At 44.2% G+C, this 27,412-nt stretch overlaps 1 protein-coding gene across 1 annotated transcript; it reads left to right on the top strand.

The window, feature by feature from the left end:
* The first annotated feature begins 68 nt into the window (after positions 1-68).
* On the top strand, positions 69-26,044 carry Cgrrf1 (cell growth regulator with ring finger domain 1). The gene is made up of 6 exons (XM_075949973.1): positions 69-323; positions 12,446-12,585; positions 17,986-18,163; positions 18,290-18,437; positions 24,790-24,897; positions 25,086-26,044. Exons 1-6 carry the CDS (start codon positions 220-222, stop codon positions 25,404-25,406), a joined length of 999 nt encoding a protein of 332 aa, XP_075806088.1. The 5' UTR covers positions 69-219; the 3' UTR covers positions 25,407-26,044.
* The last annotated feature ends 1,368 nt before the right edge of the window (positions 26,045-27,412 follow it).

Here is a 27,412-nt window from a genome sequence, read left to right as displayed (position 1 = left end):
CCTCCCCTCTACGCAGCCAATAGTCGGGACGGGAGCCGGAGGGGCGTGGCGTGCCTGCTATCAACATTGTGATTGGCATCCTGGTTCCGGTGGCCGCGGCTTCCAGCTGCCCAGAAGCCTGGGCGAGAGAGGACCTACAAAGTTTGTCCGCTCCGGGGCGCCATACCGGCTCTGGTCCCGGCCGTCCGGGCTGGGCCGGTCTGAGCCTAGGAGACCCTGATGGCCGCAGTGTTCCTGGTAACGCTCTATGAATACTCGCCGCTCTTCTACATCGCGGTGGTTTTCACCTGCTTCATCGTCACCACCGGCTTGGTCCTAGGATGGTGAGTGTCCAGGGCTGGGAGCGAGGGGCGAAGGGACCGCCGGCCGGGTGTGGGGTCCGTGCTCGGGTGGCTCAGGCCGGGCTGGTGCCCCGGTGAGATGGACCGCTCCGGGAGAGCTTGGTCCTGTGCGGGGTCAGAGTGCGGGTCCCGAAGGCTTTGCCCCGGGCCGGGGCCTCCTCCGTGCCCAGTGAGACTGGTCACCGGTCCCACAGGGCCCAGATGGGTTACGAATGAACTTGACTGTGTTTCTCACCTGAACTGCTTGGTTTCAATATCGTTCGGAGGAACTTTTACCCGAATTCTGTAGCTACCATTCGGTAATTGAATGACTTGAAATGAATTGAAAGCAGTCCACTTTTTTGAAGTGATCTTTAGTTGAGAGCACAAATTTTTAGGGTAGCGAGATTTTAGGAGTAAGTTATTCTGTGGGTTGGAGGCATTTTGCTCCTCGGAGAGTTACATAACCCCGGAGAGTCTCCGGTGTTTCTCTAAAGGAGATGTGTCTGTATCCTCTTTAGGCCAGCCTTATCAATACAGCTAGTGGAAACCATGGAACTAGCCAGGGGTTGTTCTAGACTGTAGCCTTCATAGCCCTTGAAAAGACGGTGGATCCAAATGTGTTGAACACTGTTTCTAAGTGAACAAGAGTTATGGCCGGAAGAGGACCTTACCGAAGAGACATGAGCTACAGTTGGAGAACAAGGATTTTGAGGGAAAAACAAACAAACAAACCCGAATGCATTTTCATGCATTCCGCATGAGCAGAAAGCAGAAGGATTGGAACTGAAGCGGGCTTTGTAAATCAAGCTCAAAAATACCACTTGATTACATATTCATCATCACTTTAAAGACAGACACAGGTCCCTGTCAGCTTCTGAAAATAGATACCACCTTTGGAAAAGAAGGAAAACGTAGTATTTCCAGCTGACACCTCCCCCCATGGTACAGCATAAAACTCCGCGATGTGAGCCGGGTAAGATGAAGCTCGGTCTTACACAGATTGTTTATTCTCTTTAAGATAGGTGGTTTCACGATAGCATATGCATGCAGTCCTCCCAAGTGCTGGGATTATAGGAGTGTGCCACTATGCCTGGATCCTAAAGTGTTATTTATTATTAGCCTTCCAGGTTCTTTGTTGTTGTTTTTTGAGATAGGGTTTTCTCCCAAGTGCTAGGATTAAAGGCGTGGGCCACCACTGCCTGCAACCTTTCAGGTTTTAATTGCTGTCATTTACTTCAAGGAAGCTTGTAATTGGAATTAGGAAGATGTTTCCCAAGTGAAAAAGGTAATCATAATACACAGTTTTTAAAGAACTATAATACTAATATAATGTATAGGGAAAATTGGTATCTAGTTGATAATTACATTATGTGTTGATAAATAGGCCACTAAGTTCTATCTCTTAGATATCTAAGAGAAAAGGGTGGAATTCATATTGTACATAATGCTGGCATCCTAAGGTAAAGGGAAGCCAGGAGTGCGCTCTCTCTCTCTCTCTCTCTCTCTCTCTCTCTCTCTCTCCCTCCCTCCCTCCCTCCCTCCCTCCCTCCGTGTGTGTGTGTGTGTGTGTGTGTGTGTGTGTGTGTGTGTGTGTGTTGGTTAAAAGGCAGACACTGGAGTCAGACAACCTGGCTCTGCCAGGTCTAAGGCTTGATTTGAATGTACAATGACTATTTGACTATTTCACTACCTCTTGTCAGTGTAAGTTTCAGGAGTGTTGCAAGTGTCTATTGACTTATTGTTTTTTGAAGTCTGGGCTGAGCCCTACTTAGGATGCAAGAACTTGTAACCTGATTTGGACCTAACCAGTTATGGTGAACCTAAGCAACCATTCCTCGCACTTGGCTTGGCTTCATCTGTATAGATAAGCTTTTTATGTGCTCTTTACAAACTAACCCAAAGCCAGATTTATCGACTAGAAATGATGATAGCTTGGACACCATTTTAACCTTAGGAACATCCTTCTCAAATCCCAGCCAAGGCAACAGAGATAAACTGTTAGGTGCTACACTTTTCATCCTTGTCATCTCGCTTTGGTAATGGCTGCAGTTGGATCTTTACTGGTTGTCTGTTTCTCGAAGTCATGATCTTTACCCCTTACAGCTGGGGTTCTTGCCTGTTGCTTCTCTCCACCGTGCTGTGTCCACCTGTAATGCGCAAAACAATCCCACACCAGTTTGGATTTAAAGGGTTGTTTATTTGAGGGGAAAAAAACTTACAGAACCCTGTCCTACACAACAGCCAGGAAAGGAGTCTAGTTGCTGGAGCAAGAGAGCCAGCGGAGGGCTGCCGCTGCTTTTTAAAGAGAAAGAGACCATGCCCCAATGGGCTGGTAGCTCAGCGGCTATTGGCTGAAGGAGTGGAAGGAGCTCCTGCAGCACACCTGTGCTGGTGAGCATGCCCAAAGAACAGGAGCCTCTGATTTCTAGATCCCAATAACAGTAGAAAAAAGAATCACACTATAGGAACTATATGTCTTTTAGTCTCCGATGGCTTTTGTGAGCCCCAAAGCATCAGTCAGGTGAGATGTGGGATTCCCCTCTGTATGCTGTGGATATGTTTTATTACCATTGATTATTAATGAAGCTTCTTTGGCCTAAGGCAGGATGGAATATATCATTTCATCATCATTTATGCCCCAGCAATGCTTAAGCATGCATGAGCATCCGTTTATGGTGGTTCTCCAGCTGTTCCTATCCTGGGCAGTCCTAGATGCTTGTGTTATTGTCATACCCAAGGTTCCAGTCTTCCTTTATGCTGTCTATCCAGTGTTTTTTGGCCGTTCCTCTTCGCCTTATCCCGTGCACTCCTCCCAACAGTGCTATCTTCAGGAATCCGCGTCATTCATTCTCATAACATGGCTGAAGTATCTCAAGCACCTTTGCCGTATCCTGTAGTTTACTTCCTTCTGTAGATGGAGATGTTTCTTAATGTCATCACTGTGCAGCCTATCTCTTCGTGTGACACCTAGAAGTCTCCTGAGACATGCCATCTCAAACACATTCAGCCACTGTTCAGGGGAGTGTTTCACTGTCCAGGTTTCAGAGTTGTAAAGAAGGCAGCTCAAGACAAGTGTCTCACATACTTGTAATTGTTGTCGTTATGTCTCTTGCTGACCAAACCTTTCCTAGTGCCTGGAATGCAGTCGTCTCTATCCCTATTTCACCTCTTGGTGTCTGATCTGAACTAGTTCTCTCCTTTGAACTGAGGTTTCCTCCCAGATAGACAAAGTTGACTGTTTGCTTGAGATTCTGATTCTTTCTTACAATGTTAACATCCTTGTGCGCCCTTCCCATGTGTTGTATCTCAGTCTTCTCCAGGTTTACTTTCATACCAAGTTTTCACTGACTTCCACCACTCTGTTTACCACGGCCTGCAGTTCATTTGGACTTTCAGCAAGTAGTGCTGCATTGTCAGTGAAACACAAACTATTGATTCTCACACCACCTATCTGCACACCTATCTCTTCATCCCCAGGGCTGCTGCTATTATTAATTCTGAGTAGTGGTGAGAGGACGCACCCCTGACACTCCTACTGTTGTCTCTAGCTGATCACAGTCCTCCACAGACTTTGACTGATGCAAAGGTGTCTTTATAGGCATTTTCTAGTATTCTTACAATTTTTCTCTGGGTACCTGTAGAACCTCATTGTTTTCCAAAGTCTTTTCCTCCAGATGCTATCGAATACCTTTCTGAAGTTGATGTAACAGACATGTAAGAGGAAATCCTAGCAGAGGCCCAGTGCAGATTCAAAGCTAACAGGAGCTCAATTGATCAGATTTTCACTTTGAGGCAACTGGCAAAAGGGCAGAGAAGAGCTAGGTGGGGAATCCAAGCAGAGATAGAAGAGGAAAGAAGGCGGAGTCAGGCAGATGTCATGTAGCTACTGAAGGAGAAAGACACCAGAATCTTACTGTAAGCCACAACTTCGTGGTGATACACAGATTAATAGAAATTGGTTAATTTAAGATGCAAGAGCCAGCTAGGAATATGCTTAAGCCACTGGCCAAACAGTGTTGTAATTAATATAGTTTCTGTGTGAATATTCAGGTCTGGGTGGCTGGGAAACAGATTAGTCTCCGTTTACACAGGTGTCCTCAAGTGCTTTATACAAATAATCATAAAAAAAATTCACTTGGCAGTGATTCCCTGCCTCCTCTGCAGCACAGTTTAGTAAGGTTGGCTGTCAGCCTTACAGCTCTCCGTACACTCTGCTTGTGAACTGGGACAGAACTCTAAACCACTGTTTCCTTTGCTAGCTGTTTGCTGATAATGCTTCTCCAAGAAAGGATACAGACCGAAAGTCTAGGTAGCACTAAGGGGCACAGTGTTTCTGTGATGACGTAAGTCACAAAACAATCCCACTGCAGTTCAGAACTATGGCTAATAAAAGGGTTATTTATTTAAGGGGAAAACTTACAGAGAGCAGCATGTGCTTTCCTCTGCTGTTGCTGTAGAAGAGACCACGCTCAAGTGGGCTGGTACCTTAAAGGCTATTGGCCGAAGGAGCAGAATGTGCTCCCACAGCAGTTTCTGACTGGTCCTTGTGTATCTTCTGTCACAGCAGTGCTCCATTCTGGCAGTGGCTCTGGGCCCAGTTTATAGTGTTCCACTTTCCTACGTCAGCCCCATTTCTTTGTGTTGGAGTTGCAGCACCATGGGGTCCCAACTCCAAATTTTTCTTTCTTTGGTGACTTTGTCTCAGGGATAATAGCTGGTGACGGGGTCGCCTACTGCTAGGCAAGCCCCCTTCCACTGGGTTACATCTCCAGTGCTGCTTAGTAGTTTTCAGTACATTAATTGCTTTCTGCAAATAGTTCATGTGCTTCTAGTCTCCTGAATAGACTGTGACTGATAAAGTATTACTCAGAAGAGGATTCTTGAACAAAATCCCATCAAAGATAGAGCTTGAGAGTTGGGTTGATTATAACCTGGACACCTAATTGTTATTGGGATAGTCTTCAGTTCCTTGCTAATGAGAAATGAGATCTCAGTAATCCATGGCATGTAATGGCTTTGGGATGAACTTAAATAGAGATGCCTTTGGTTGATTGTGATGAAGTGGTCTCTGGATTAGGTACTTTGGGGATCAAGTCTTTATAATACTTGTCTGTCTGGCATTGGAGATCTGCGGACTGTGACTGTACGCTGGTGCTATGATGGGATGCCCTGGGCTTGTTGGAGGACTTATAGGAAGTAAGCAAACTTGAAACTCACACACTCTCTTAGAGAGTCACAGAGTTTCTGAGGGCTCTAAACCCTTTGTTCTGTGTCCTGTAGTCAACCTTGTTGAAATCTGGCCTTTTTTTTTTTTAAATACAGTGTTCTGCCTCCATGTGCCTGCATACCAGAAGAGGGCACCGGATCTCATTATGGATGGTTGTGAGCCACCATGTGCTTGCAGGGAATTGAACTCAGGACCTCTAGAAGAGCAGCCAGTGCTCTTAACCTCTGAGCCATCTCTCCAACCCTCACATGGTTTTTTCAGTGTTACATGTTCTATAGCCCAGGTTGGCCTAGAACTCACTAGGTAGACCAGGCTTACCTTGAACTTGGACAGGTCCTCCTGCCTTAGCTTCCCTCTAGAGTGCTGGTATTACAGGAATGAGCCACCAGGTCCAGTTTAAAGCTGAGAGCTCTGAGCTTCTTTTACTTATGGATGCAGCCTGCTTACCATGAGTGGGAAAGTCAGTGTTTCCTGGCGTGAAGATCCTGTGGCAGGACCATTGGGACAGCTGCTTTCTAAACAAAAGAGTCCTATCATTTGTCCCAATCCAAGATCCCCATCCAGTAGGACAAAAACCTGACCTTCTGAGAAATAGCCCATTCTACTTGTAAATCTGTGTCTATAGCAATGGTTGTTAACCTGTATGTCTCCACCCATTTGGCAGTCCAGTGACCTTTTCACAGGGGTCACTTAAGACCTCTGAAAAACACAGATATTTATTATGTTTTGTAACAATAGCAAAATGACAGTTATGAAGTAGCAATGAAAATACTTTTATGTTTGTGGGTCACTACAACATGAGGAACTGTATTAAGGGGTCACTGTAGCATTAGGAAGGTTGAGAGCCCCTGGTTTATAGAAACTGCACTCCATAGGAGACATTGTTAGGGTGGTTAGAGAAGGATAGGATGTTCCAAGGCCAGATACATCTGTTTGGATATTTGCTCCAGGGTTCCTGGAGCCCCACATACTTGTTGGACTGATTGAAACTTGGTTCAGTAAGTTTGAGACAGCTCAAGGTTTCTCTTTTTTTTTGGCATCTAGGTTTTCCTCTTAAGTACAGCAGTATCAGCATCACACAGAGTTGATACCTATGTTTTAATTTTTAGCCAGTTCAGAATCTTAGATGTTTATAACCTATAGGCCAGAGTTGGTCTGTCTTTACTAGTATAGTAGAGGGTGGTCCTCCCTGCCTGTTGGTGAGATACTATGTAACTGTCAACAGGTCAAACAGGTTGATAGTGCTAGTCAAGTCCTTGGTCTCCTTACTGATTTTCTGTCTCTTGGTTGGTGCTACCAATTATTGCATTGGTTCAGAGTATTGAAATCTCTGTGTATTTTTCTCTATTTTTAGAGTTCTCTCTGCCTCTCTCTGTCTGTCTCTCTCTTTGTATTTTGAAGTACTATCTGTGGATGCATAAACATTTAGAATTTTGTGTCTGATAAATTAACTCTGCTCTCATTATGAAGCAGTGCTATTTTTTCCTCTTATAATCTCTGCCCTGGTTTCTGCTGTCTGTTATTAACATAGCCCCTACAGCTAGCTTGCTCATTTTCTTCCTCTCCCAGCCCTCTCTCTCCCCCTTTTTTCATTTTTTTCTTCAGGATTAAATTTAGCATCTTAAGCATTTAGGCATACTACCTCTGAGCCACATCCCAGGACTTCAGGCTTTCTTTTGGTTGGTATTAGCAAGAATATCTTTTTTCATCCTCTACTTAAGATCTATTTTAAGTGAGTTTCTTATATGTCTCATTTACCTAGCATTACATTTTTTTCCAGTCTGAACATCCCAATCTTTTAGTTAGGGAATTTGAATCATTTGCATTTGATGTGATAATTAGGGTGGTTGGAGTTAGGTCCATTATTTTAGAATTTTTTTTAAAGATTTATTTAGTATACAACATTCCTTCCATGTGTGCCTGCAGGCCAGAAGAGGGCACCAGATCTCATTATAGATGATGGTGAGCCACCATGTGGTTGCTGGAAAATGAACTCAGGACCTTTAGAAGAGCAGCCAGTGTTCTTAACCACTGAGCCACCTCTCCAGCCCCTTACAATTTGTTTTTATTTGATTTGTCTGGATTTGTTCCTTCCCGTTACAAAGAGCTGCTGCTTGTTCGTTCCTGGCTGCCCGGCTAGCTTTGACCTGAAATCACAGAGAAACTATTAATTAAAACACTGCTTGACTCATTATCTCTAACTTCTTATTGGCTAACTCTTACATCTTAATTTAACTCATTTCTAATAGTCTGTGTATCACCACATGACAGTGGCTTACTGGTTAAAGTTTCAGCATGTCTGTCTCCAGCGGCTCCATGGCATCTATATGACTCCTCCCTTCTTTCTCCCAGCATTCAGTTCTGTCCTCCCTGCCTACCTAAGTTCTGCCCTATCAACAGGCCAAAGCAGTTTCTTTATTCATTAATGGTAATCACAGCATATGGAGGGGAAGGGACTCCCACATCACCTTCCCCAACCTGTTACTCTTCATTTGCATGCGTTAAATGACCATGTTGGCATGTTAACAACAACTTTGAGTTTCCTTTGAGGATTTTAGTCTGTCTTTAATTTTCACTTAACATTTTAAAGATTTTGGTTACACTTGTCCCTTGGATGTTTCATTTTTGTTCAATTTTCTTTTCTCTTTCTGTTTCATTTTGAGAGACAGAGACTCTGTCTGCCTAAAAAGTCTGTCTGTCTGTGTTTTCCTGGGAATTGAGCCTACAGCCTCATTCTTGGTAGGCAGTGTACCCCAAGGAACCCTCATAGCCCCAGTATGGGGCACTTTTATTGTAGTGTCTTCACATGGCTTCCTCTCCATTCTTCAGTGTCTGATCTGTTGTAAAGCCTGACCAGCATATTCTTTATCTCAAACATTGCCTTTGTCATCTGTTAAAACAGATTTGAGTGTTTTGAACTATTTTCTATGTCTGTACAGTTTTCAATCTCCTTAGCATTCTTGAGCACATAGAATACAGTCCTGACAATTATGGAAATGTTCCCAGTTAAAAGATAAAAATTATCAGCTTGAAGCCAAGTGGTGGCAGTGTGCGCCTTTAATCCCAGCACTCAGGAGGCAGAGGCAGGCGGATCTCTGTGAGTTCGAGGCCAGCCTGGTAGATCACCTTGTATAAAAAGAAAGATTCTAACATCTTTAGCATTTTTATACTTTTCTATAGATTCATTTGTCTCCTCTTTATGGTTAATATTTTCTGCTTCTTTACAGGCCAATTAACTTTTTAAAGCACGATAAACATTGGAAAGCCTAAATTTTCCTCAGGGATTGTTGGGCTATTATCCTATTATCTTGCACATATTCTTACGCTTTGTGCTGGGTCAGTTAATTTCCTTAGAAACAGTTTGATCTACTAGAGGCTTACTTTTCCTCTTCTTTGCTGGGCCACAGAAGCCTCATCTAATTCAGTAAAACCAGGTCCATCATCTTAAGTAACTGTCTATTCTGCTTGTTAATTTTATTGGCTTCCCTTTGTCACGAGATTGATAGTTTATTCTAAAATTTTAGTTTACCATCTAAATATTAGTGGAAGGTTTTTTTTCTCTTCTTACCTTTACTGTTTTACTATTTTATAATTATCTATTGCTAGATGCTTAGACATCCAGCCTAGGACAAGAGATTGCAGTGACACTCTGTTGCAGATTGACACTGACCCAACCCGCTCTCGGTGTGAGCCTTGTCCTAACCCTTGCATTGCATGCATGGCCTATACTGGCCTTTGTAGACTTAGTTTCCACCACCTGCTCCAGGCATAGATCCCAACAGTCCATGCCAATAGCCTTGTCCAGTGCATTTTCCCTAAAAGTAGTTGCCTTTAAACCCAGCTAGGTCTCCTTTTCTTCAACTTTTTATTATATGAATTTTCAAACATTCAGGACCCAGGGAAAAATAACATAGAGAACATACATAATTAGTTCTGCCATCAACATTTATTACACTACATATCTGCCTATTCATCCCTTCCTACTCTCCAATCATGTGTTCATCTTATTTCAGGACGTACCTCAAAGTAAATTGTTTTCTTCACCCCAAAGTTCTAGGATATGACTATCACCAGCTAAAGTTCAATGTAATTGGTGTTTCCTGTCCCAACTGTCTGGGCCCAAATAACGGGCTCAGATGCTGGATGTGAATTATAAATGCCCAGCTCAGGCTTCATGTTTGTTACTAGCTAACTCTTACACTGAAATTAACCCATAATTTTGTCTGTGGTTTGCCACGTGCCTTGGTGCCTTTTCTCTGTTTAGCATCATCATTTTGCTTCTCTGCAGTTGCTGCAACTATCTAACTCCACCCTTCCTCTTCCCAGAATTCTCTTAGTCTGATTCTCAAGGTCAGTGTCATTCTGACTGGCTATCTGCCAATCAGCTTTTTATTAGCAAATGAGAGTATTGCATATTCATAGTATAAAAAAAGATTATTCTACAGCGGTGCAGTGTTTTGTTTCTAGTAGTCTTTAATTTGTATGTTCAGTGCCTCCCTGTGTGTGTGTAGATGCGTGCATGTTCCACGGTGTGCACCTGAAAGTAAAAGGCAGCCTCCTCCAGGGAGTCCTCCCCTTCTGTCCTGTTTGAGACAGGATCTCTTTGTTCCACTGCCTCTGCCAGTCTAGTTGCACCGCAGGCTTCTCCTGTCTCCTCATCATCCTGCTGTTGGAGCACTGCACAGACACACACTCCCACGTCAGCTTTGCATGGATTCTAGCTCAGGCCCTCACACCTGCTCAGCTCTTTACCCACTGAGCTGTCTCCCCACTCCCCAGTGACCTAACCCCTCTGAGATTTTTGTTTGTTTGTTTGTTTTTTGTTTTATCAAGATGTCCCCCCCCCCCAATGGCCTGTCCTAGAACTCTGTAGACCAGGCTGGCCTTGAATTCTGAGATCTGCCTGCCTCTGTCTCCCAAGTGCTAGTGAAGTGATGTTTACCTTCAGTGGAATGTGCAGATCTGAAGATGCTGATTGCCTGCTGTTACCAAATACATCTAGACAATCCCAAATTGAGCACCACACACTGATAGGTTCTTCGGGCACTTGCCCAGGTACCCCTGCTGTATACACTCAGAAACAACCTTGTTCTTCTTATTTCATAGGTTAGCTTAGCCTCTTTTAGAGTTTCATATTAGATAATCTTACAGCATCTCTTTTTTTTGATACTTTTTTGAGAATTTTGTATGTGGGTGCTTTGCATGCATATATGTATGTGTGCCGTTTGTGTGCCTGGTGCCCACAGAGGTCAGAAAAGAGTGTCGGAGCCTTTACCGACAGTTATGAGCTGCCATGGGGATGCTGGGAGTTGAACCGCAGGCCCTCAGGAAAAGCAGCCAGTGCTCTCAACTGCTGAGCCTCTCTCCAGACTTCATATTTTTGAAAGTTATCCACATGGTTCTAGCAATGTACTACCTCTTTTCAGTGCTGACTATGAATACACTCTCCCTGGATTATGCCAGTTTGTCAGTTGTTTCTTTTTTCTTCCCTGTCAGTGCTGTCTATTTGGAGAGAAGGATGTAATCAGAGTGTGAACATAGCTGAAGTCCACTGATTCAGCTGCTGAAACATGTTAGGGCACTCTGGGTGAAGTCCAGTGGTCCAACTAATAGGTTTTCTGTAGTCAGGTAATAGATTTCTCTGCCAATGCAGTAAGCCAGATCAAGTTGAATTGAAAAAGTAAAAGAACAGATTTATTTGCAAAGCAACTCCTGGGTGAGGTCTCTAGTCCCAGAGATCAAAGCCCGAGAAGTCATGCACCCTGAACTAAAGCATGAAGGTTATACACCCTGTAGGTGGGGGTGATGACCTGTCGGCTACAAGCTGGGGTTGTGCCCAAGTGTGGACAAAAGCTGACTGCTTTAGGCACCTTCAGGAGAGGAGCTGCCGCAACGGTTTTGAAAGTGGTGCTGGGCTTTTGGTACCTTTCCTTTGTTGGAGATTCTCTGAGAGGGTAGGATTTGGAGAGTGGGGGGAATGGGGCTTCTCAGATTGTGCAGAAAAGAGCTGGAGGTTCTAACCAAGCACCAACTGTGGATTTATTTTAGGGCACTCTGTTTAGGCTGAGTAAAGTTGCCTGGTTTGTAATTTTACTAGATATTTCATTTGGTTTCTTTGTTTGGAAGCTTGTTGTGTGTGGATTGTCACAGTTCCTGCTCTTGCATAGTGCCTTTGACCTTTAAAAGACATTATGTGAATGAAAGTCTGTATTTGACATTTTGCTTTGTTATTTTAGAAATTCTAAATGTCTATTTGATATTTTGATAGTTCCTGGGCCTCATAAATCATAACATAGTCTGTATATTGAGTAAACATTTGTTTTTTATATCTTTTGAGTATTTGGTTCAATAACGGCCATGTAATTTATTCTAAGTATAACTCACCTATAATCATTGAGCTCTCACGCTGTTATCCACAATTCAAAGGAAGAGCTGCTTATTTTCGGGAGCATGCTGATTTATTCAGCCAAATGATACACTGCAGTTCTGAGAGACCTCTGACCTCCTTCAAGTCTAGGTTGGTTCTGCAAGACAACAAAAATAAGCGGCTGAGCCTCTTTTCCTGGTGCTTGTTTTTAGAAGGAATATGTAATGAAGCCTAATGTACTTTTTTAAAAAAAGACTTTTTAAATTTATTCTTTGTGGATTTCACATTGCTTATCCCTGTCCCATCCATCTCCCCATGACCCTTCATAGCCACCCTCTGCCCTTGAAACCTCCCCCCAATAAAATAAAATTTAAACAACAACAAGAAAAAGCCCAAAATGCAAATCAAAACTAACTAACTAACATACCAAAAGAGAACATCAATGACAAAGAAAGTCTCAGCGTGGAAAACTATATGGCCAGAATTTCAGATTTGTTGAAGCTGTGTTTTATGTTTTCCTTTCTGTAGGTTTGGTTGGGATGTTCCGGTAATTCTGAGGAATTCAGAAGAGACCCAGTTCAGCACAAGAACTTTCAAGAAACAAATGAGACAAGTCAAGAACCCTTTTGGCTTAGAGATCAGTAACCCGTCCTCAGCTTCCCTAGCAGGTTGGTGGCTCTTCCAAAGATTTCCCTGATCTCTAGTCCCCTGTCGTTAACCCTTCTGTTTTCTTTCTCTATTGCTTTCTCTTCATTCAACTTTACCATTCACTGAACTGCATGCTGCACCGTAAAGATTAAAGTTCATAAATTTTCTCCTGGGAGTGTTTATCCACTAATAGAGACATGTGTGCATAAGGAGGAGAATGCAGCATTTCAGGGTAGTAAACAAGTCTGTTAAGACATGGCGCCACTTTTGTGGTCTTCAGTGAAATGAAAACTGATAAAATGTTTCTGAACATTAAGTTTGAGGTTGCTCACCTTTTTAAGAACAACTGATTTTTTAATCTGATATTATGATATTTTAGTATACATTATTTTCATATAATATGGGATTTGTTTGTTTAGTTTTTGTTTTTTCGAGACAGGGTTTCTCTGTGTAGACCTGGCCCCTTACTGTTCTGGAACTCACTCTCTAGACCAGGGTGCCAGGCTGGCCTTGAACTCAGCAATCCACCTGTCTCTGCCTCCTAAGTGCTGGGATTAAAGGTGAGTGATACCATGCCTGGCTATAATATGTTATTTTTGATGTGATAATTACAGTTGGCACGTTTGTTTCTGTGTTCGTTAGGTCTACTTAGGAGCCATTAAGTTGAAATATAAAGGCAGAAGCGTTGCATTTGGTGCAGTAGAGATGTTTAGGAAGTCTTGTAGAAAAAAGTGTGTGGACGCTCCTGTCCCCCTTCTAAGCAGGTGATTGCTGGGGGTTGAGGAACCTTCTAGGTGGAATGAGAACAGAGCACCCAAGTAAGTGAGGAATATAGCGCAGGAGAGAACCAAGAGGCCGTTTGTGGCTCCAAGACAGGATAGGGCGGGTGTGAAGGTCTGTGCTAACTGTCAACTGGACAGAATCCAAAATGACTTGGGGATGGGCCTCTGGGCATGCCTGTGGGGTTATCTTGACTGTGGTAATTGAGAAGACTGCAAGTCATGCTTGGCCTTGATCCTTGGCCCTAATCGTGAACAATTGTACAAAGAGAAGTAAGCTCTCGTTTCTGATGTGGGGGTCATGTGACCAGCTGCATCCTTCCTCCCATGATGGGCTGCACCCTTGTACTGTAGCCAGCCTTTGTCCCTAAAGTTGCTCTCAGCAGGGCACTCTAACAGGGAAAGAAGCTAAGACACTAGGTAAGAGAGAAGAGTCTAGAAGACTTGACATGGGTTCCAGAGACAGCTCCTGTTACAGGGATAAAACCGGAGGAATGGTGGGTTGGGAAGAAAAGTATTGAATTTGGGTTTGAGCCTGTGGGCTTTGAGATGCTTTTGTGATGTTCAGTGGAGATGGAGAGGAAGCAGCCCCAGAATCTGGGCAAAGGTGCCTGCTCCCGACACCTTTCAAATCTTAACAGGAACTCTAATCTTTGTAGCTTTTCAGCTTATTCTTGCCACTAACTCATTTTCTTTCCCTCAAAACTGTGAAAACCACAAACAAACAAACATAAAAACTTCAAATTTGGACCAGAGAGATAAAAGTGTGAGGACCAGAATTCAGATCCCCAGGCCCCCACAAAATGTCAGGAGGGTGTGGTGGCCCATCTGTAACTCCGGCTCCAGAAGGTAGAGATGGGGTTCCAGAGCAAGCTGGCCAGCAAGACTAGACGTGAGTTGTGGATTTGAGAGATCCTGCCTCAGCAAAGAAGGCCGAGGTTCTGAGGAAGATTTTCAGCATTCACCTTGAAAAGCCGTGTGTAGGCACAGGTGCACACATGCTTGCATACCACACACACCCATACACGCACAGTGCACACACGATTGTGAAATGTGCTCTCTCTCTCCATTTACTCTCTGAACGACTTAGTTTTCTTCCCCTAAGTGGCTCTACTGAAGTGGCTGTAGCCAAGGTCACTGGTTGCCTCCTCTGGGTCCCACTTGCGGCCCTGCAGCGGAAGTCCTGGGCTGGAGAACACACTCACCTCCAGAGCTGAGCTTCCTTCTTCACAGAGTGCCTTGTGGACCATTCTTAGTCAGTCTCATGCCTGTCACTCCCAAAGCTTGTCCCCTGACAGGAAACCGGTTCCTTAGTCAGCATGAGCCATCGGCCACCATCTGAGTCGTCTCCTTTGTTTGTTTGGTTCACAGGACCTTAAAGGTTGGTCTGGAATTCATAATATAGCCCAAGTGGGCCTCAGCAAGTAAATCTTGACTTACAGTTCTTAAAAAGTATGTAATTCCTTATTCTTTCTCCTTAACTATAAATAATACCACCCTATAAATTGAAGGAAATGAAGATCCTTTTCCCCCAAGAGTATGTAAGTGTTTATTCTGACTTTTTTTTATTTTAGAAAAATAAATTTTAAGATATGACATAAAGAATACCTCTCTGGGAGATGGTGGTGCACATCTTTAATCGCAGCACTTGGGAGGCAGAGGCAGGTCAATCTCTGTGAGTTGAAGGCCGACCTGGACTACAGAGTCAGTTCCAGGACAACCAGGGCTACACAGAGAGACTCTGTCTTGAAAAACCAAAAAAAGAAAGAAACTACCTTTATTAAAACAAGACAAGCTGGGTGGTGGTGGTGCATACCTTTAATCCCAGCATTCGGGAGGCAGAAGCAGCTGGATCCCTGTGAGTCCGAGGCCAACCTGGTCTACAAGAGCTAGTCACAACAGGCACCAAAGCTACAAAGAAACCCTGTCTTGAAAAACCAAAAAAAAAAAAAAAGTACGACAGTAGGTCATACATACATTCCTGATTAAACTATACAGTGATGGTTTAATCCCACCCCCACCCCTCAGCAGCTTTAGATTTTAACGCGCTACAAAGTCTCATCTGGTTCTTAGGTAAGGACTGCCTTTAATAAAACAGTCAACCGTGTCTTCCTGCCGTGCAGTCCTCCAGTCTGCAAGTCCACTGAGAGGGAGAAGAGCTGGGGGCACTGTGAGGAAGCACACACTCCTCTGGAGCTAGAACTCAGGAAGTCATCCCCACCACTCAGGCAGAAGCAGTCTCAAGGAGGGCCGGCTGCCAGTGCCTGAGCAAGTGAGAAGACAGCCAGTCAGGGGAGCACTCAGCCTGCCGTGGCCCGACGCTCTCCACTGATGGAAAAACAAATGTGTTCACTGAGAGTGGAGCTCCTAACAGAACTCACTTGAAAAAAAAAATCATTCCTTCTTTGTGTTCTATGGGGAGAAAAGGATTTTGGTGGAAGTTATAAGAACAAGGCCCATGGAAAGGTAGATATCCTTAAGATGTCTACAAAGTGGTTTTAAGGTTATTTTCTTTCATACCCATATTTTTTTTCTCACCACTCCATCCCAAGTACCTGACAGATTGCACAGGAGAGAGAACAAACCTCTGGATGTGGTGTAACTTGAAACAAAGGAGAGGCTCCCCAGCACAGGAGAGAGAACAAACCTCTGGATGTGGTGTAACTTGAAACAAATGAGAGGCTCGCCAATCCGTTTGCTAGAACAGGCTGCTGGGATTTTGTTATTGTATAACAGTGTTGCGTTTGGATTTTTGTTTAATTCGTGTCCCCAGATGAAGGCTTTAATGAAACTATAATTTAGATATCCAGTATCTATTAGTTGAATTGGATGAATTTGCTTCAGGAAGACGTTGGAAGTAACCCCCCTATTCCAGCCCACTTTGTTTTAACAGATCCAATAAGAGCTAACATAAAACAAAAGACTTAGGGAAAACAAACATTAGCATTTGGAGAGTGGTTTCCTGCATCCTGAACTTTTCTCTCCAGGACACTTTCCTCTCCTGTCTCATCATCGTCATGCATGGCGTCACAGGAGCAGGATGGTTTTCCTGCCTGTGCTGCTCTTATTAAATGGCTCAGAGCCAGGGATGTCTCCGGCGCTTTATGCTGTTAGCCTAGCGAAGCTGTGCTGGATGAAGACAGTTGAAAGAAGTCGTACCCACTTGGCTTTGACCTTTCTGATTCACAGCTGCCCAGCTTTGTTAGTGATAGTAATGGAAAACAGTTTTGTGTATGCGTTGCAATTTGGAGGAACAAGCATGTGTGAAAGGGGGAACCCCCTGCAGGAGAAGTGGGGAAAGGGGAGAACAGTTCGGCAGAGAAGTGCCTGACCTCTCGGCAGGTGGTGTCCTCTGTAATGGCCAAGGTTGAGAGAGAGTGGAGGAGAATCTGCGGATGCTGCGGCTCCTTTCCATTTCCTTCTAGTGCTAGTTCTAGTGACATATTAAAAGTGTGATTACTTTTCCACTGTCAGTGAATTAATACCTGGTGAAATAAAATAAATACATTTGAACTAGAATTTCTTTCCAGTTGGCTTGCAGAGTTCCTGCTAATTAAAATTTGAACTCATCGTGGTCTTGGGTCACTGCTGTCACACTCTGTCACACACCAGCAAAGCAGGGAGGAGCAGGGGACCATCTTGGTCACCCTGTGGAGCATGTACTTGAATTTGTGTCTTCTCACAGCATCTTCTCCTGATCACATGTTTAAAATAGGTAACAAATCAGTCACACTTCCTGTTACAAGCAGCAGAAAAATCTTCAATAAAGGCGCCCTGAGCCCTGCAGAGTTGCTGGTGGCCCCCAGCCTAGGTTCAGAAGCTAAGCTGCTGCACCAGGAACAGTGACCCAGACTGCATGTAGGTTCTAGTCAAACATATCCCGCCTCTGAGCACGGGCTGTGGTAGCTTCCCCTCCAGACAGTAGGAGACCCCAGAAGTCTTGCCACTTGAACTTGGTATGCTTCAACTGCCACTAATAGGGAGGGGAGAAAATCATATTGATAGCACTTAAAGTACTGTGTAAGCATAAAATCCATACATGAAACAGCACGTACAATCGTATGTCACTTAGTTATCCTCTTACAAGTCCACTGACACTATCACCTCCTGTCTTTGAAAGCAAGGAGAAAACGAGAGTATTGCTATTAGACTTTCCATGGTTGGCATCCCTAGGCATTCCTCAGGCTGTGTTGTATTCCGTGGAACATTAACTGTGTGACGGACATTAACACTGCCATTGTGTATATTAATAATAAAGCTCAGCTTCTTCTTAGTGTTTTTCTTCAGTGATCGCCATCCGACCCCATGGTTTCTGTATACCCATTTCAGATGTTTCTGTTCTCCTGTCTGACCCTTGTGCTGATCACACAATGATTGCATATATTGTTGGAAAGAGGCGGTTATAGTTACCAAAAGGAAAACTGGGCCAGTCATTCTAAAGATAAATTATAATAATGAAGTTTTGCTGTATTGCTGAAGTTCTGCATAGCTATTGGCATTTTTATATTTGTAGATACATATCCTTCAACAACATTTAAAACTGCCATCAGCTTGGCCACCACCCAGAACAAAGCCTGTGTTTCTTACCCTTGTTATTATTATATTAGTGACACCCATCTCTTTCTGGATTGTTTTCTGCAGCTGGCATGACCTTGACAGCAGATTGCCTTGAAGATAGCCATCTCACGTGCTTTTGGGGGTGCAGTGTCCAAAAACTCTACGAAGCTCTTCAGAAGCATGTTTACTGCTTTCGGATAAGCACCCCGCAAGCATTGGAAGAAGCACTGTACAGTGACTACCTCCACCGAGAGCAGTATTTGTATCCTTTTCCCAGGGGCACCCACTGCACAGAAAAGTGAGACTGGATGCAGTAAAATGTTACCAAGTTATTGACTCTTTAAGATATGTTTCTTCTTTCGGCAATTTGCCTTTACATATTTAAAAGTATTAAAAAACACAGCAAAGAAGAACTATATTGCCAATTACCGAGCGATACTGAAATTGACGACTTTGGTCCAGTGCCCAGATCTCGTTATCCATTGGTAGCTCTGTTGACCCTTGCTGATGAGGAGGACCGGGAAATTTATGATATTGTAAGTAACTGAAGCATCCGGAACACTTTACGTTTACAAGATTTGGGGTGATTCTTAATTATTTCTGAGATAGGAAAAAAGATCATTTCTGAAAACATATTTGGTCTTGGACATACATGTCTTAAAAAATTAAAATATGGATTTGTCCCTGTTTAATTTTTGTACCTATAACACACCTTCAGACTGTGATGATCCCCCATCTCCCCACTCCCTGTAGATGACAACTACATGGGCTTATTTATAAAATAAAAGGTAGATTGTTGTTGAACTCAGTTAATATCGTCCTCTCTGTTAGGTAATATTTGCTTTAGAGAAAATGTCCTTTGGGATACGTGTCTGAGTTGATCAGGATCACTATGACCTGAAGTGCCTGGCTTTATGACCAGGTCTGTTCTTCTCGGGCCATAGTTTTGTTGCCTGTGTCCGTTGGATTCCTTGTTAAGCCTGTGCTTTCCACTTGGGATCTCTGTGTGCAGTCATTTGATAGTCTTGTTTTCTCACTATGTACTGATTTTTAAAAAATATTTATTATGTATATAGTGTTCTGTCTGCATGTATGTCTGCACACCATAAGAGGGCACCAGATCTTATTATAGATGGTTGTGAGCCACTATGTGGTTGCTGGGAATTGAACTCAGGACCTCTGGAAGCACAGCCAGTGCCATCTCTCTGGCCCTACGTACTGGTTCTTTAGAATGGTAGTTTGTTCCCTGTTTGGAGCATAAAAGCATCTGAGTGATCAGAGAGCCCCGAGTCTCCACCCTCTGTGAGAGATGGAAACGTACACAGGTTGAGCATCCCGCTCTGAAAACTGGAGATCTTTTGAGCACTGAGATATGCTACATGTAGGAAATTCTAACCCGCCCTCACTCACCAGCCACAGTTAAGTGTGTGTGTACCAAACGTGCTTTTGAAAATTATCTTTAGGCCATGTTTCTAAGATGTTCTTAAAGCACAAATTAATTTCCTGGTTAGACTTGGGGCTCATCTCCTTCTCTAGGATAGCTCATTGTGTATATGCAAATATATCCAAATCTGAAAAATCTAAAATCTGGACCACTTTTACTTCCAAGCATTTCTAATCAGAGAAACTTAACTCATATATCTACAAACTTTTGGTGAACTCTTGGCAAAAGCAGGTATGACGGTGCACGCCTTTAGTTCCAGCACTTGGGAGGCAGAGACAGGCAGCTGTGAGTTTGAGCCCAGCCCCGTTTACAGAACAAGTTCTAGAGCAGCCAGGGCTACACAGAGAAACCCAGTGCTTGTATTTGCTCATTAGTAAAGATGCAGTGACATTTTAATGATACTTTTGTGTATAATGTGCAAAATATATTCACTAACATGAGCCTGTGGTTTCCTTTCAGCAACAGCCTAGGGTGTTAGCACAAAGGTCTCTATTAGACTCAAGCAGAGCAGAGAAAAATCCCAGCCCTGCTCTCCCCAGGTCAGACTCTAGGCCTCATCTGTGATAGGCAAGTGCTCTACCGTTGAGCCGGCTCCCTACTTTTACCCTTCTGTAAAAAGCAGAGTATTGCTGGGCACTGGTGGCGCACACCTTTACTCCCAGAGCTTGGGAGGCAGAGATAGGATCTCTGTGAGTTCAAGTCCATCCTGGTCTATATAGTGAGTTCCAGGATGGCCAGGGCTACACAGTGAAACTGTTTGTCTCAAGAAACAAAAACAAAACAGCAGAGTATCTTCATGAAATAAGTGTGTGTTGAATTTTGAAAGGTACAGACCCTTATGGGAAAATATAACTTGTTATTTGCATATAAGTATCTCAAATTTCATTTTATTTATTTATTGCTTGTTTGTTTGTTTTGAGGTTTGTTTGTGTAGCTATAGCTGTCTTGAAACTATGCAGACCAGGCTGACCTCAAACAATCCACCTGCCTCTGACTCCTGGGTGCTGGGGCTAAAGGCGTGCACCACTATGACTGGCTTCAAATTTTATCTTTTAAAATCAAACCGAAACCTTTTTGATTTTTTTCTTAATTAATAGAGCCAGAGGGGGAGGAATGGAGAAGTGTAGGTGGCTGCTATAAAGCTTCAGGTGTGGTACCTAATATGAAGGCTACAGTTGGTGATATTCAGAATATTTTGGAAGAGCATGGGTGTTCTTGCCACAGAGAGGGAGAATCGCTGTAAAGTAATGGGTGTGTTAGTTTGCTTGACTGTAACGACCATTTACTACACATTCCACAGCAGCACATGCTGTTGTATACCTCAGATAAGTACAGTTGAAGAAAAGTCATTCCAGGTTGTTCATCTGATAAAATGCTGGTCTGTAAGCCAGGTGACGTGAATCCAATCCCAGAAACCATTTACCTTTGTGTGTGTGTGTCCAGAGATCAGCGCTGAGCGTCCTCTTCAGTCACTTTCCACTTATATAAGTGTGTTCATGAGTGTGTGCATGTGGGCGTGTCTTGTGGAGGTCAGAGGTCAGCGTCAGGTGTTTTCCTCAGTTGCTCTGCACCTTATGCTTTTGAGGCTGGGTGTTTGGCTGAACAGAGCTCGCTGATGGGCTAGACTAGCCAGCAGACTCCCAGGATCCTCCATGTGCTCTTCCCCAGCCCTGGTATCACACAAATGTGCCATGTGAGGCCGTCATCAGTTACGTGAAGTCACGTGTGCCATGTGAGACAGTCATCAGTTACGTGATGTCACGTGTGTGTCATGTGAGACAGTCATCCGTTACGTGATGTCACGTGTGCCATGTGAGACAGTCATCCGTTACGTGATGTCACGTGTGCCATGTGAGACAGTCATCAGTTACGTGATGTCACGTGTGCCATGTGAGGCCGTCATCAGTTACGTGATGTCACGTGTGCCATGTGAGACAGTCATCAGTTACGTGAAGTCACGTGTGCCATGTGAGACAGTCATCAGTTACGTGATGTCACGTGTGCCATATGAGACAGTCATCAGTTACGTGATGTCACGTGTGCCATGTGAGGCCGTCATCAGTTACGTGATGTCACGTGTGCCATGTGAGACAGTCATCAGTTACGTGATGTCACGTGTGCCATGTGAGACAGTCATCAGTTACGTGATGTCACGTGTGCCATGTGAGACAGTCTTCAGTTACGTGATGTCACGTGTGCCATATGAGACAGTCTTCAGTTACGTGATGTCACGTGTGCCATGTGAGACAGTCATCAGTTACGTGATGTCACGTGTGCCATGTGAGACAGTCATCAGTTACGTGATGTCACGTGTGCCATGTGAGACAGTCATCAGTTACGTGATGTCACGTGTGCCATGTGAGACAGTCATCCGTTACGTGATGTCACGTGTGCCATGTGAGACAGTCATCAGTTACGTGATGTCACGTGTGCCATATGAGACAGTCATCAGTTACGTGATGTCACGTGTGTGCCATGTGAGACAGTCATCCGTTACGTGATGTCACGTGTGCCATGTGAGACAGTCATCAGTTACGTGATGTCACGTGTGTGTCATGTGAGACAGTCATCAGTTACGTGATGTCACGTGTGCCATGTGAGACAGTCATCCGTTACGTGATGTCACGTGTGCCATGTGAGACAGTCATCAGTTACGTGATGTCACGTGTGCCATGTGAGACAGTCATCCGTTACGTGATGTCACCTGTGTGTCATGTGAGACAGTCATCAGTTACGTGATGTCACCTGTGTGTCATGTGAGACAGTCATCAGTTACGTGATGTCACGTGTGCCATGTGAGACAGTCATCAGTTACGTGATGTCACCTGTGTGCCATATGCGAGTCATCAGTTACGTGATGTCACGTGTGCCATGTGAGACAGTCATCAGTTACGTGATGTCACGTGTGCCATGTGAGACAGTCATCAGTTACGTGATGTCACGTGTGCCATGTGAGAGAGTCATCAGTTACGTGATGTCACGTGTGCCATATGAGAGTCATCAGTTACGTGATGTCACGTGTGCCATGTGAGACAGTCATCAGTTACGTGATGTCACGTGTGCCATGTGAGACAGTCATCAGTTACGTGATGTCACGTGTGCCATGTGAGAGTCATCAGTTACGTGATGTCACGTGTGCCATGTGAGACAGTCATCAGTTACGTGATGTCACGTGTGCCATATGAGAGTCATCAGTTACGTGATGTCACGTGTGCCATATGAGAGTCATCAGTTACGTGATGTCACGTGTGCCATATGAGAGTCATCAGTTACGTGATGTCACGTGTGCCATATGAGAGTCATCAGTTACGTGATGTCACGTGTGCCATGTGAGACAGTCATCAGTTACGTGATGTCACGTGTGCCATGTGAGACAGTCATCAGTTACGTGATGTCACCTGTGTGCCATATGAGAGTCATCAGTTACGTGATGTCACGTGTGCCATGTGAGAGTCATCAGTTACGTGATGTCACGTGTGCCATGTGAGACAGTCATCAGTTACGTGATGTCACGTGTGCCATGTGAGACAGTCATCAGTTACGTGATGTCACGTGTGCCATGTGAGACAGTCATCAGTTACGTGATGTCACGTGTGCCATATGAGAGTCATCAGTTACGTGATGTCACGTGTGCCATATGAGAGTCATCAGTTACGTGATGTCACGTGTGCCATATGAGAGTCATCAGTTACGTGATGTCACGTGTGCCATGTGAGACAGTCATCAGTTACGTGATGTCACGTGTGCCATGTGAGACAGTCATCAGTTACGTGATGTCACGTGTGCCATGTGAGACAGTCATCAGTTACGTGATGTCACCTGTGTGTCATGTGAGACAGTCATCAGTTACGTGATGTCACGTGTGCCATGTGAGACAGTCATCAGTTACGTGATGTCACCTGTGTGCCATATGAGAGTCATCAGTTACGTGATGTCACGTGTGCCATGTGAGACAGTCATCAGTTACGTGATGTCACGTGTGCCATGTGAGACAGTCATCAGTTACGTGATGTCACCTGTGTGTCATGTGAGACAGTCATCAGTTACGTGATGTCACGTGTGCCATGTGAGACAGTCATCAGTTACGTGATGTCACCTGTGTGCCATATGAGAGTCATCAGTTACGTGATGTCACGTGTGCCATGTGAGACAGTCATCAGTTACGTGATGTCACGTGTGCCATGTGAGACAGTCATCAGTTACGTGATGTCACGTGTGCCATGTGAGAGTCATCAGTTACGTGATGTCACGTGTGCCATGTGAGACAGTCATCAGTTACGTGATGTCACCTGTGTGCCATATGAGACAGTCATCAGTTACGTGATGTCACGTGTGCCATGTGAGACAGTCATCAGTTACGTGATGTCACGTGTGCCATATGAGACAGTCATCAGTTACGTGATGTCACGTGTGCCATATGAGACAGTCATCAGTTACGTGATGTCACGTGTGCCATATGAGACAGTCATCAGTTACGTGATGTCACGTGTGCCATATGAGACAGTCATCAGTTACGTGATGTCACGTGTGCCATATGAGACAGTCATCAGTTACGTGATGTCACGTGTGCCATATGAGACAGTCATCAGTTACGTGATGTCACCTGTGTGTCATGTGAGACAGTCATCAGTTACGTGATGTCACGTGTGCCATGTGAGACAGTCATCAGTTACGTGATGTCACCTGTGTGTCATGTGAGAGTCATCAGTTACGTGATGTCACGTGTGCCATGTGAGACAGTCTTCAGTTACGTGATGTCACGTGTGCCATGTGAGACAGTCATCAGTTACGTGATGTCACGTGTGCCATGTGAGACAGTCATCAGTTACGTGAAGTCACGTGTGTGTCATATGAGACAGTCATCAGTTACGTGATGTCACGTGTGCCATGTGAGACAGTCATCAGTTACGTGAAGTCACGTGTGTGTCATATGAGACAGTCATCAGTTACACATTTTTCCAAATTGTTATCCAGTTGTCTCTAAACTATTTATTTAAAGAAAATAAACAAAACTTCCCTGTGCCTTGTAGTTCAAGATGACACCTTCTTTGTATTTTTGCACATAAGTGTTTTGTTTTGTTTTTTATTTTATTATTTTTTTCTGGGCTGTTTCTTCTGTCTCTTCCGTTCATCTACTTATGAATCAGTTCAATACGACTTAATATTTAATGAAGTTAGGCTGCTTAGGACTATTGAGTACCTTCCTACCTCTTCTTATATGTTTCTTCTTCTACGCTGATTTTATTGGGACCACAATGAATCTGTAAATTTCAGTATAATTAATATGTGTCAAAAATCTGTCAGTGACCGTTCCTTAGAGTGCTGTGATTTATATAAATTAGTGTAAACATTCTAATATATCTCTTATTTGAGAAGCATTTATTTTTTTTCACTTTTCTGTGAAATAGTTTTAAGTACTGACTTATGTCCAAATTTTATTTTAGATTTCCATGGTGTCAGTAATTCATATTCCTGATAAGACTTACAAACTTCCCTGCAGAATATTGTATCAATATTTACTCCTGGCTCAAGGTCAATTTTATGATCTTAAGGTAAGTCCTACGAGGTAGTGTTTGTTGGTTTTAGAGCTGGAGGAATGGCTGTCTGTAAAGAGAACTATGGTTTCTCATTAGCTGTAGAGTTAACTAGTCTTGCTGTTGGGTTTGCTAGCTTTATGACTCCGGCTTCACGGAGCGCCTGTTGTTCACAGTTGCCTTTACACTGCTTCTTTGCTTTTCAGCAACTTTTCATGTCTGCCAACAGCAGCCCCAGTCCCTCCAGCAGGCCCTCTCCAGCAGATAGAAGCGCCGAGCAGAGCTTGTTGGAGAAGGCAGGACTGGCCGGGAGTGACGTGGAGCCCGTGGAGGAGAGCAGCAAGGACTGTGTGGTGTGCCAGAACGGGGGCGTGAACTGGGTGCTGCTGCCCTGCCGGCATGCCTGCCTGTGCGACAGCTGTGTGTGCTACTTCAAGCAGTGTCCCATGTGCCGGCAGTTTGTGCAGGAATCCTTCGCGCTGTGCAGTCAGAAGGAGCCAGACAAGGACGTGCTGGAAGCCTCCTGAACACTTCCTAGCCGGAGCGTGTGCAGAGCCTTGTGTCCTTAGGGTCATCATAACAGAAGCTGCAGCCATGACGGCCAGAGGGAATGCTATTTTCACTTCATACTGTACCCTGTGGTGATGTGAAGTTCTTCCTGCCCAGCATGGCGAGCCCTGGAGTTCTGCGTTCGTTGATACCTAAAACTTGACCCAGCTCTTGAGAAGAATGTGAATATCTGGCTTTTCCAGCTAGAAGATTTTGTGTAATGTGGATGAGGAAAATCACTCTGGAAATCCATCCACTGACTTCCAGGAGACACAGGTTCAGGGTGGATGACCGCTTTTCCTCTAATGTAATCTGGAGTGAAATAGAAGACTGAATTCTGCTTAAAGTAGTTACATGTCTCCCAATTTGCAAAGTATTTGGAAGGGACTTTTTACCTTCCACGTCTCTGAAATACGTTTTATAAATATTCATTTGGTTTCAAATTTTCCTTATTAGAGTTACATAAATTCATGTCTTAACTTTTCCACATAGGTTCTGAAGTCATAAACAAGGCACGGTTCTGATTGTTCCTGTGCGTCATGGATTAGTTGGCTCTCATCCTCAGGGGGCAGACACATAACACCTGGATAATAAAATCTCATGGGTCATTCACTTATGGGCTCTGTTGTCAGATGTGATTAGATTAGCAGCCTGTGCTCTGCCCAGGAAGGGCAGTGGGGCCCTCACTGCCTTGCTCATTTCTTCCTTTGCGACAAATCTCCCCAGACGTTGTCTTCTAGAGGGACAGAGCTAGAAAGAAAAACAAAAACGGAACAACAAATAACTTTTCTTTTCTTTTCCTACCATTTTCTATCCCAAATAAACCCAGTATCCCATATTCCTCATTATACCTTGTAAGCATTGAACTGGATGGACTTGCCCACCCCACCCCCACCCTTGACATTCTTTCCAAGGTAACAGAAAGGGAAATTGGAGCTTCCTGGGAAAGTGGGTCACACTTAGTAAGCTGAGACTCCTAGGGATATGCTAAACCCTCTTCTGTGTAACCTTTCTGTGAAGACACCTGCTGTCTGTCTGTCTGTCTGCCTGTCTATCTCTCTAATCCATCCATCCATCTTTCTATTTATCTACGTTTTTTTGAGGCAGGGAACTCATTCTGTAGACCAGGCTGGCCTTGAACTCAGAGATCTGCCTGCCTCTGCCTTTGAGTGCTGGGATTAAAGGGATGCTTAACTACCACCAGCTAAAATTTATTGATTTATGTTATTTTTAGGTATGAGTGCTTTGTTTCTACTGATGCCAGAAGAGGGCATCAGATCCTGTTATAGATGGTTGTGAGCCACCATCTTGCTGCTGGAAATTGAACTCAGGACTTCTGGAAGAGCAACCATTGCTCTTAACCACTGAGCCATCTCTCTAGTCTGTGTCACCTCTTTTAAATATCATTTCCTTCCATTCACGTACAATACTTGCAAGAAAAATCTGTTCTTCATTTTATAAACAATTTAAACTTTCCTCTGCATTCCATAGCTTATGTAATTAATATCTTCTAGAGTCAGGCATGGTGGCGCATGCCTTTAATCCCAGCACTTGGGAGGCAGAGGCAGCTGGATCTCTGTGAATTCTTATTCATCCTGGTCTGCATGAGTTCCAGGCCAACCAGAGCTATGATATGAGATTCTATCTCAGAACAAACAAAAGCCACCGAGCCTTCTGGGTCTGGGCTGCGGTGGAGCAGGCTCAGTAGTGTGTGCCTAAAGGGAACATAGATGGTTGGCTGGAAGAATTCCCATGCCTAGCAGAGGCTGCTACTGTGGTAGAGCAGGCTTGTCTACAGTACAGCCCCTGCTGCAGCCAGCAGTGTGTGGTCCCTGAATGCTCACTCCACCCTGACACATGGGAGAGTGCTCAAGACAGCCTCCCCCTTAGCCTGGTGTCTTTAGTGCCCAAATCATCCCAGACTCACGATTGTTTCTTGTGGAGGTACAGTTTTCATCACTGCAGTTCTCTCAGGAATGCTATC

Source organism: Microtus pennsylvanicus, chromosome 15 (assembly GCF_037038515.1).
Source record: "Microtus pennsylvanicus isolate mMicPen1 chromosome 15, mMicPen1.hap1, whole genome shotgun sequence".
NCBI classification, from domain to species: domain Eukaryota; kingdom Metazoa; phylum Chordata; class Mammalia; order Rodentia; family Cricetidae; genus Microtus; species Microtus pennsylvanicus.
Note: the sequence above shows the minus strand (reverse complement) of the source record. Positions and strands in the feature narration are given on the sequence as shown.